Raw genomic sequence first — 11,474 nt, 5'->3', positions numbered from 1 at the left:
TGTTCTGATATACAGTGCATGGCTTTAGCAGTTAGTTAACCAGAAACTAGTTAATGTTTAACATGAACTGGATTGCATGAAAACATATGTTTTTAGCATGCATTTCCTCCTGGTTTTTTGAGTTTTGAGAAAAGGGTTACAGAAAAGAAAATTGGGAAAAACATATTTTATTTTCAAGTAATCTACAGCAGATCTGAGTTTTATTTGTTCTTCCTAAACAGAATAATACTATGATCAAGGGATTTATATTCTCCTTCAATTTTACACCCCTGCACCGATTGGGATGAAACCAACGTAAGGTGAAACAGTTGGGTCCTGGACAGATTTTAGGGGGGTTAGGGTCCAGGTCGGACCTCCTGTTGGTGTACGCTGGGCAGAACTTTGACCCGGGGAGTCTGTTCTGAGCCTTCCACTGGATGGATGTAAATGAAAACTTCACAGAATGGTAACATTGGATACCAGAAGACATACTAGGGGGATGAGGTCCCAGTCGGACCTCCCATTGGTGTATGCTTGGCAGAACTTTGACCTGGGCATAGGCAAATGCAGGGGGGGTTTCCATCTGCCTGGAAACCCCCCTCCCTAGCCCACACCATGACCACAATAGAAATAGTAATATAATAGAATTTTACCAGTGCAGTATCACAAATGAAATAATTAGCACCACCTGTGGATCTTTTAACACATATGAACCAGTAATAAATAACCTGTGCACCAACTAGGAGATCTGGAAACCATGCAGTTTTAGGGATGTGCTGCTATAGAGCCCAATATGTACAGTGCTAGATTCTTCTGCTGCTCCCCCAGACCCCCGGACTTGCTCCAAAGCTCTGGAATGATGCCCACATATAAAATAAAAACATTCAGCTCAGGCAGGATGGCCCTACTGCCGCATCTAATGACTTACTGTGATCGCTGTTCCTGTATATGCTGGAATTATGACACAATACACTTTGTATGACACATATTAAAGATGGTTAAGTACTAATTCTGCCCCCTTCATGGACTGGCCACACTCGCTCTAAAATCAAGCATTTGGAAACCCCCCTCTAGAAATTCTGCGTTTGCTACTGTGGGGACGGTGGCCATAACTTTGACCCGGGGAGCCTGTTCTGGGCCTTCCATTGGATGGATTTGGATGAAAACTTCAAAGAGGGGTGACAATTGATCCATGATGCCTAATGGAGTGGTTGGGGTCATGGTCAGACCACATGAGGGAGTGCGCTTAATAGATTTGGGTGAAAACTTTACAGAGGGGTGACAATTGGTCTGGGATGCCTAATGGAGTGGTTGAGGTCCCAGTTGGACCTCACGGCAGAGTGCGCTGGGCAGAACTTTGACCCAGGGAGCATGTTCTGGGCCTTCCACTGGATGGATTTCGACGACATCACCTAATAAAACTTAATTACTTGAAGATTTAAACCTGTGCAATGCCAGGTACTATATATATATATATATATATATATATAATGTTCCATCCTCATGCCCCCATCACCCCAGGCTCCAGTCCCCTACATCCATCCCCTTAACTCATGTGGCTCCAGCCTCCTGCCCCCCATCTCTCCAGCTTCCTGCTCCATACTCCAGCCCCTTGTCACTCCACCCTCCTGTCCCATCACTCCAGCCTCCTGCCCCTGTCACTCTCTGTCCTCCTGCCACATCACTCCAGCCTCCTTGCCCCTGACACTCCATTCTCCTGCCCCATGTCACTCTATCCTCCTGCCCCATGTCATTCCATTCTCCTACCCACTCTAATTCCTGCCTTCTACCCCATGTCACAACGACCCCTCTTCGGTCCATTTAACTTACCTTCTTGTTCTGCATGATCTTCTTCCTCAGTGGCACAGCATGGAGTAGAGATGCGCATGTCAGGAGAGCTGGCAGGAGTCAAACTGGAGGTGGCACTGGTGGGGTGGCTGTGGCTGCGCTCCGGGCAATATTCCTGCTAGCCTACCCCTTGAACCACCACACACAAACACGCCCACACACCTCTACCTGCCATACAAATATTAGGGGTGATTAAACCCACAGAGCTGGCTCCCTATAAGTTTGACAATATCCAAACATATACTTTACAGTTTTCTATTCATTACTTATGTGGTCATTTTCAGGCAGGTAATCAGGAGCAGTAGACAATCCATTACCGATTTTCAAGAATTCCTAAAAGACTTATCAAAGCTGAAATGTATCCATGATGTTTCATGTTTGTACTTATTTTTAATACAGATTAGATATATTTAATCATCTTTGCAGACTGTTATCAATGTAACATAAACATAAATTATTCATACTGTATATATACATAACATTTCTTTAAGACATATTGGAAGAAACACATGAGTTCTGATGCCACCTATTCAGTGTTCATTCTAAGCAATAACTCACCTTCTACTATAACTATTGCAGATATTACAACTCATCTATGATTTCCATGACCTGATATAATATTTTTCTAATTTACATTAGGGGGAACTTTATTTCACATTCAGTGTAACTTGCAGAAACTTGATTTCAAGTTTTACGAGTCTGTCTGGTAAGTGTGACGACTGTCTCCAATCAGCTGCGTCTTCTCGCTTGCATTTGTCGGCTGCATAACAATGGGTGTATATCCATCTATAATAAAACAATGCAAAATAGAATTAGGAGCTGTGGTTAGAAACAAAGAGTCAGACTCTGAGGCTGCTGCCTCTTTATGCTAATGCCTCATCCGATTTTCAAACATCTGAGATGCCCACTTGCAACGTCTTAGTATAGTTGATTCACTGTGTATATCTAGATGCACCATCGCTCGCACCATTTAAACTTGCAACAGTCCTATGGCAGGTGCAGTTTCTCCATCTAAGTATGAATGCAGTCACATTCTACAACACCCCCGCGTCGGCCCTGTTACCTCCCAGAAACCCCAACTAAGATTCTCAGGCCGTGCCTCCGAGCCTGTGCTGCGACTTGGACGCCCGAGCAGATTTAACATGTAGTCCGTTAGCATGCACCATTGCCACTGAGTCCACCTCTGAATCAGGCCCATTATATCTATGCATGCTAGTATTTGGCTTCCAGTATAATATACACCGTTATAGACGGATATAAACATTCAAACATTTTTGCAGTAGAATGAAAGATTTTTTAATCTTGATTAACTGACTTCTGGCCATCACACTAGATAATCTGTTTTTTTTAACACTTGTAGATTGAATTTATTATGTTAGACAGTATATACAGTATAGCACATTGAGAATACAAACTTTAAAGATATCAGCACATCCAATGGCTTGACCAAGTCTAAAATGGCCCTTTAACACAAGAAAAGACATACTATTATTTTTTTATGTGTCTTTAGAACACAAAATGTGTCTAAGGGGCATATTTATCACAATTCGCACCTCAGATGCAGATGGGATGTGTTAATATGGCTCAAATTCGCAGTGCGATATTTTAATATATTGCAAGGATGGATCAAATATCGCATGCAGGGACAGAGCTTGGGAGAAAGCCCTATCCCCCCGAATACTCTCCCCGCACTTCTCAGGATATCTTTTACAAAAAATACCCTAAGAGTGTGACCGTGTATGCGACACCTGCTGACCGCCCTTTATTTATATGGCGCCACAATGGGTCTGCATTGCCTTACAAAGAGCATAAGCAGAAACAGTGCAAACAAAACAATAGGAAAGAGCCAGATACTTACAGGATAACATTGTAGAACATGGGATACAAGCTACTGTACATATACATTAATGTGTATGCATACATGATAGGCACAAAATCAGTGCAGGCTAAACCCAAAGGTTTAGTGCTGTTGTTGGCAGTGGGGACGTGATGCTGGTATAAAGCTGGGTACACACCAATACAATCGTCGGGCCGTTCTTTCGATTTCAACCCGTTCTTTTGATATTGAAAGAGATTGTACACACCTTCCATCATGTTTTGTTTGAAGAAAACTGGTCGAATCGAAGGATTGCATCTTATATGCTGTTTAATATTCAGCCGATTTGACCAGGCCAGATTGGACCAACAGTGCAGTGTGTACACACCTGTAACTGTTCTTCCGATTCTACATCAACAGCAGCACCGCCTCTGTGTACATGTATAATTAATTAATTATACCAGGTCAGGCTTGCTATGTACTCTCGTTTAAGCTGCCCTCACTGCTGATGTAAATATTCACCCTTTTTATGTTTGCCACCACTGTATTTGGCCTATATAGCAGGGGTGGGGAACCTTTTTCTGCCGAGGGCCATTTTGATATATATAACAGTATTCGTGGGCCTGGTGCAGGCTATGCCCCCTCCGCGTGACATCACACAGAGGCGGGGCCACAGTCGCCAGTGATTACAGCAATGCCCGGATCATCCTGAGGATGTTCCTGGGAGCTGAAAGGGCAGCGGTGTGACAGTCTGAAGCATCCTAAGAGTGCTCCAGGCGGCACTGCTGCATAGATTCTGGCTGCAGGGTGCCATTATAGGCACCCTGCTATCCAGATAGGCTAGCAGAAAAAAGCTCAGAGGGCCAGACCAAATGGTTCTTAGGGCTGCATAAGGCCCTCGGAACCATTTGGTCTGGCCCTCTGAGCTTCCCCATCCCTGCTATATAGTGATATTGCATAAAATTATATTTATTTGCACTTTCTAAAATTTCCTCTGCTATACAGCAGGGAATGTACTAATGTATTGCAAGTGGCCAAATGCATAACCCTGTACCATACACACTCCTTCAAGACCTATATGCAGTATGTAATGTATGAAAACAGGGTCAAATATATTATTACTATTCATCTATACTATCAATCTATCAATCAATTAATCTAACTATCTATCTATGTATGGTTAATTGTGGCATACAAATATCCATTTACCTTAAAATATCATCTATTTATACCTTAAAAAAACATTTTTTTTTCAAAAAAAGTTTTATTCTTCATACTTTACAATTTTTGGGGTATATAATCCAATTAAACACTATATGGCTCTATACAGCAACAATTATGAATCTGCAAACATATAGTGGTATATGTCAGTTATACAGTCCCATGCCATTAATGCATCAGAATACAACACATGTCAACTTCCCGGTCTGTTTCCACGTGATGCATTGCTGTCAGTGAGGGAAGGAAAAGCACATAAGGGAAGAGGACATCATTGCTCCTGAGAGCTTGCAATCTAAGCTAAGATGGGCAAGTCTGGGTTTCTATACATCATGCAGATGTTCCTGACTAATTACTGTATGTAGGAAAGGAGCTGTAATGGCTGTAACGTTGCCGTTGCATTAAATAATTTTCAATTAAAGTGAAAATGTATCTTCCTCAGCAAGTGCAAACATCATATTTGATCTCTTCTTGTCAGATCACACCCCTGATGAAGTCTAAATAATAACGAAATGCGTTGGACGGCGTTGTTTGGCCTAAATCATCATTAGACAACCAGTGAATCCGCTTGGAGCTCACACCCCATTCAAGGGTGAAGTGGATTCGCCAATTCTATCTGTCATCCAGGAGGTTCAATTACGGGCTTAGGAGAAGCTAATTTTATGTAAGAGTATTTAATTGTCTAAAGAGAATCCATCTATTAAAAGCATTTTACATTACACAATGAGTGACCTTGAGCCGTCTTTGTCAAGTGCTTCTGGTATGATAGTTTAATTACAGGAGGTAATACCCCAGTGTTATGTTTCAGTGTGTGCAAAAACCATATACCGATCCCAGACACAGATGAAGGTGCATAAAGGTTTATTAAACACAGCACACGGGAAGGCATAGGCAGGTAAATATAGAGCCCTAGAAGGCTGGAGAGCACAAAACAAATTCAAGACATAGGGGGAAATGTAATAGATTACTATTTTTTATGCACGCCTATAGAAGTTGATCTTCAGGTCAGTGGCGTCACTATAAATTTTGCTCCCCCTTGCCGAAAAAGTCGGAGGGGACAGGGGAGGTGTATGAGTGACGCGGACGCATGAGTAACTCACGGGCTGGAGGCGGAGCCATTAGTGGTTACTGATGGCTCCGCAAAGGCTTATGGGAGGAGCTGCTGCGGCAGCTCCCCCGTCGGCCATATTCATTGTGCTCCAGTAAGCAGAACAGAAGCTGTGACTGTCTGCATGATTTGCCTGATAGGAGCTGAGCTCCGATCATGACATCTGGCCCAGCGGCCCACGGAGGAAGTGACTTAATGGTGCTCAGTGTGGGGACAATCCGACTGGCCCAATCCACCCCTGGATAAGGACCTGGCAGTCTTCATCCTGCGCTGCCGCCAAAGTGACTGTCAGGTGGGGCGCGTGGGAGCCGGTGGATCACCGGCGGTGATATAGGGCTGGGCAGCAGCTGCTCCTAGCTGTGTCACAGAGCCAGGAGCAGCCGCTGCCCAGCCCTGTAAAACCCTCGGTGATCCACCGGCTCCCACGCGCCCCACCTGACAGTCACTCTGGCGGCAGCGCAGGCACAGCACTCAGTGCGGCTCTCCCCTCACTTCGTTGATGCCAGGTGCCGCCCTCATTCTTCGCCGCCCCCAAGCCACCGCGGGGGCTGCAGGGATTGTAGTTACGCCACTGCTTCAGGTCCTGCCACTCTGACTCAGAACTGGGGAATGAATATGTGTACACCATATTTTCTTCAAAGAACATAATGCTTGAGTTAAAGTGACCTGTGTAATCCCCAACACCCTACAGCTCACTGAAACGAGTCTGTTGCAAAAAAGTGCAGGGCAAACAATAATTTATGAAGGCCAGCCACTGCATAATTATTAATTACTGGCAAACAAAGTTTCTAAATCATCTCTTGCCTGCTCATATAAGTTCAGGAGGTTTGTGCAGTTCTGTCTGAAAGGCTGCACCACCTCCTGATCTTATTGGGAGCACAGGCCCATATGAAATCTATAGGTGCGTCTGGCACGTAACCTAATGGGCCACAGGATCTGGTGATGCTCCTGCACCCTCCTCCTACGTTGCTACTCAATAGTCAGGAGCCCAGAGATGTACTGCTCAGAGGAGTTCAGAAAATTCACTATTACTGAACCCACACAGGTGAAATGGAGGCAGGCGTGGTGTATATATAGGGGTTTGATTAGTGTTAATGGCCATATTCAGTGTTAATAGGCCTCAGATGTTGAGTTACAGTAAAGTCACACATTAAACTCGCTGTCCTAGGACCAGTCTACTATTTTACGAGTTAATCTTTGTGAGTTGTGTATAGAGATGAGCGGTTCGGATTCTGTGGAATCCGAACCGCTCCGAACATTGGGGATCCGAGTCCACCCGAACCCTATTCGGGTGTTCCCTGCCTGACTCGGATCCCCGTTCGAGGCCGAGCCGCAGCCTCCTGATGTCGGATTCTCGCGAGAGAATCCGACGTCAGGGCTCCTCTAGTGTAGGGCACACCGCTGTGATAGCGGTCTGCCCTACACAGACACAAACACACAGCCGCCAGCGTCAGCTGTGTGTTTGTAATAGCAGCCAATGAGAGTCAGGCAGACGCTCATTGGCTGCTGAACGGAGGGAGCCAGTTGGAGCTCACTCATGAGCTCCATCTTCCGACTCCCTCAGAACGTAATAAAGCAGCTGAGCGGGATGGACGGCGACAGGAGCGGGGATTCAGGCATACAACTGGGGGGCATACTACTGGGCGCATGCTAATGGGGGCACTGCTACTGGGGGGCATACTACTGGGGCGCATGCTAATGGGGGCACTGCTACTGGGGGGCACTGCTACTGGGGGGCATGCTAATGGGGGCACTGCTACTGAAGGGCATGCTAATGGGGGCACTGCTACTGGGGGGCATGCTACTGGGTGCATGCTACTGGGGGGCATACTACTGGGGGCACTGCTACTGGGGGCATACTACTGGGGGGCATACTAATGGGGGGCACTGCTACTGGGGGGCATACTAATGGGGGGCACTGCTACTGGGGGGCATACTACTGGGGGCATGCTAATGGGGGCACGGTTACTGGGGGGCATACTACTGGGGGGCATACTACTGGGGGGCACTGCTACTGTGGGGCATACCAATGGGGGCACTGCTACTGGGGGCATGCTAATGGGGGCACTACTACTGGGCACCTGCTACGGGGGGCATACTACTGGGGGGCATACTACTACTGAGGGCACTGCATAGGGAGCCCTACTACTAAGGGGACTGCAAAGGGGGCACCACTACTGGGGGCATTGTGTAAGGGATACCACTGCTGGGGGCATTGTATAAGTGGCACTACTACTGTGGGCATTGTATAAGGGGCATTGCTACTGTGGGCTTTGTGTATAAGGGTCACTACTGTGGACATTGTGTAAAAGGGTCACTACTGTGGGCATTGTGTAAAAGGGGCACTACTGTGTGTCGTAACATAAATAAGAAACACTACTTTATGGTGTAATGTGAATCAGGGACACTATGTGCGGTGTAATGTGAATAAGATTGAGCACTGTGACTCCTAGGGCGGTAGCCCATTTGTAAACAAGTACTGTGATTCTGCTGGCCGTACCCCACTGGGTGGGTGCACTACATTTAATTTCTGCCACTGCTGTGTGGCAATGTGTCATTGATGTGCTTTAAACTGTGGTGTCTGTGACGCTGCTTTGTCGCTTGGTAACCAGTCAGCTCACTGCAACCTTTGGCCAATAATGGTGAAAACTATAATTTAAACTGTGAGGTGGTCTAAATTAGAGATGAGCGGTTCGGATTCTGTGGAATCCGAACCGCTCCGAACATTGGGGATCCGAGTCCACCCGAACCCTGTTCGGGTGTTCACCGCCTGACTCGGATCCCCGTTCGGGGCCGAACGGCGGCCGCCTGATGTCGGATTCTCACTAGAGAATCCGACATCAGGTCTCCTCGCGTGTAGGGCAGAGCGCAGTGATAGCGCTCTGCCCTACACAGACACAGACACACAGCCGCCAGCGGCAGCTGTGTGTTTGTTACAGCAGCCAATGAGAGTCACACAGACTCTCATTGGCTGCTGCACGGAGGGAGCCGGCTGGAGCTCACACATGAGCTCCGTCTTCCGGCTCCCTCCTCAGCGTGTGACAGAGCGGACGGCGCGGGAGCGGGGATACAGGTAAGTTTTTATTTTTTATTTTTTTATTTGTGCAAGGGCCGGGGGCACTACTGGGGGGGGGTCTGCACTACTGGGGGGGTCTGCTGCTGGGGGGGCTATACTACTGGGGGGGCCATACTACAGAGGGGCCTGCTACTGGGGGGGCTATACTACTGGGGGGGTCTGCACTACTGGGGGGGTCTGCTACTGGGGGGGGCTATACTACTGGGGGGCCATACTACAGAGGGGCCTGCTACTGGGGAGGGGCTATACTACTGGGGGGGTCTGCTACTGGGGGGGCCATACTACTGGGGGGGATCTGCACTACTGGGGGGGTCTGCTACTGGGGGGGCCATACTACTGGGGGGGCCATACTACAGAGGGGCCTGCTACTGGGGGGGGGCTATACTACTGGGGGGGTCTGCTACTGGGGGGGCCATACTACTGGGGGGGATCTGCACTACTGGGGGGGGTCTGCTACTGGGGGGGCTATACTACTGGGGGGCCATACTACAGAGGGGCCTGCTACTGGGGGGGGCTATACTACTGGGGGGGTCTGCACTACTGGGGGGGTCTGCTACGGGGGGGCTATACTACTGGGGGGGCCATACTACAGAGTGGCCTGCTACTGGGGGGGCTATACTACTGGGGGGGTCTGCTACTGGGGGGGCCATACTACTGAGGGGCCTGCTACTGGGGGGGGGCATACTACTGGGGGGGCTTACTACTACTGGGGGGGGCTGTTCCTGGGGCAGCCTACTACAGGGGGGGCCATACTACAGGGGGGGCCGATACTACAGGGGGGGCTACTACTGGGGCAGCCTACTACTGGGGGGGCCTGCTACTGGGGCAGCCTACTACTGGGGGGGCCATACTACTGGGGGGGCCATACTACTGGGGGGGCATACTACTGGGTGGCATGCTAATGGGGGGCATACTATTAATACTAATAATGGTGAAAACTATAATTTAAACTGTGAGGTGGTCTAAATTAGAAATGAGCGGTTCGGATTCTGTGGAATCCGAACTGCTCCGAACATTGGGGATCCGAGTCCACCCGAACCCTGTTCGGGTGTTCACCGCCTGACTCGGATCCCCGTTCGGGGCCGAACGGCAGCCGCCTGATGTCGTATTCTCACTAGAGAATCCGACATCAGGTCTCCTCGCGTGTAGGGCAGAGCGCAGTGATAGCGCTCTGCCCTACACAGACACAGACACACAGCCGCCAGCGGCAGCTGTGTGTTTGTTACAGCAGCCAATGAGAGTCACACAGACTCTCATTGGCTGCTGCACGGAGGGAGCCGGCTGGAGCTCACACATGAGCTCCGTCTTCCGGCTCCCTCCTCAGCGTGTGACAGAGCGGACGGCGCGGGAGCGGGGATACAGGTAAGTTTTTATTTTTTATTTTTTTATTTGTGCAAGGGCCGGGGGCACTACTGGGGGGGGGTCTGCACTACTGGGGGGGGTCTGCTACTGGGGGGGCTATACTACTGGGGGGGCCATACTACAGAGGGGCCTGCTACTGGGGGGGCTATACTACTGGGGGGGGTCTGCACTACTGGGGGGGTCTGCTACTGGGGGGGGGCTATACTACTGGGGGGGCCATACTACAGAGGGGCCTGCTACTGGGGAGGGGCTATACTACTGGGGGGGGTCTGCTACTGGGGGGGCCATACTACTGGGGGGGATCTGCACTACTGGGGGGGTCTGCTACTGGGGGGGCTATACTACTGGGGGGGCCATACTACAGAGGGGCCTGCTACTGGGGGGGGCTATACTACTGGGGGGGGTCTGCTACTGGGGGGGCCATACAACTGGGGGGGATCTGCACTACTGGGGGGGTCTGCTACTGGGGGGGGCTATACTACTGGGGGGCCATACTACAGAGGGGCCTGCTACTGGGGGGGGCTATACTACTGGGGGGGTCTGCACTACTGGGGGGGTCTGCTACTGGGGGGGCTATACTACTGTGGGGGCCATACTACAGAGGGGCCTGCTACTGGGGGGGCTATACTACTGGGGGGGTCTGCTACTGGGGGGGCCATACTACTGAGGGGCCTGCTACTGGGGGGGGGGCATACTACTGGGGGGGCTTACTACTACTGGGGGGGGCTGCTACTGGGGCAGCCTACTACAGGGGAGGCCATACTACAGGGGGGGCCCATACTACAGGGGGGGCTACTACTGGGGCAGCCTACTACTGGGGGGGGCCTGCTACTGGGGCAGCCTACTACTGGGGGGGCCATACTACTGGGGGGGCCATACTACTGGGGGGGGCATACTACTGGGTGGCATGCTAATGGGGGGCATACTACTGGGGGGGCCTGCTAATGGGGGGCATACTGCTGGGTGGCATGCTAATGGGGGGCATACTACTGGGGGGGCCTGCTAATGGGGGGCATACTACTGGGGAGCATTCTACTGGGGGCACTGCATAGTGGACCCTACTACTA

General features: G+C 49.8%; 1 protein-coding gene across 1 annotated transcript in view; it reads right to left on the bottom strand.

Moving 5' to 3' along the window:
- Window positions 1–2,312: 2,312 nt before the first annotated feature.
- DNAJC5B (DnaJ heat shock protein family (Hsp40) member C5 beta) overlaps window positions 2,313–11,474 on the bottom strand; it is a 78,062-nt gene continuing 68,900 nt past the window's right edge. The window contains exon 5 of the mRNA XM_088469361.1: window positions 2,313–2,613. Within this exon, the coding sequence (XP_088325487.1) occupies window positions 2,519–2,613 (95 nt within the window). The 3' untranslated portion in view covers window positions 2,313–2,518. The remainder of the gene's footprint in view (window positions 2,614–11,474) is intronic.

The sequence above is a fragment of the Taudactylus pleione genome, unplaced genomic scaffold (assembly GCF_031769625.1).
Source record: "Taudactylus pleione unplaced genomic scaffold, aTauple2 ptg000090l, whole genome shotgun sequence".
NCBI classification, from domain to species: domain Eukaryota; kingdom Metazoa; phylum Chordata; class Amphibia; order Anura; family Myobatrachidae; genus Taudactylus; species Taudactylus pleione.
This window is presented reverse-complemented; position numbering and strand designations above follow the sequence as displayed.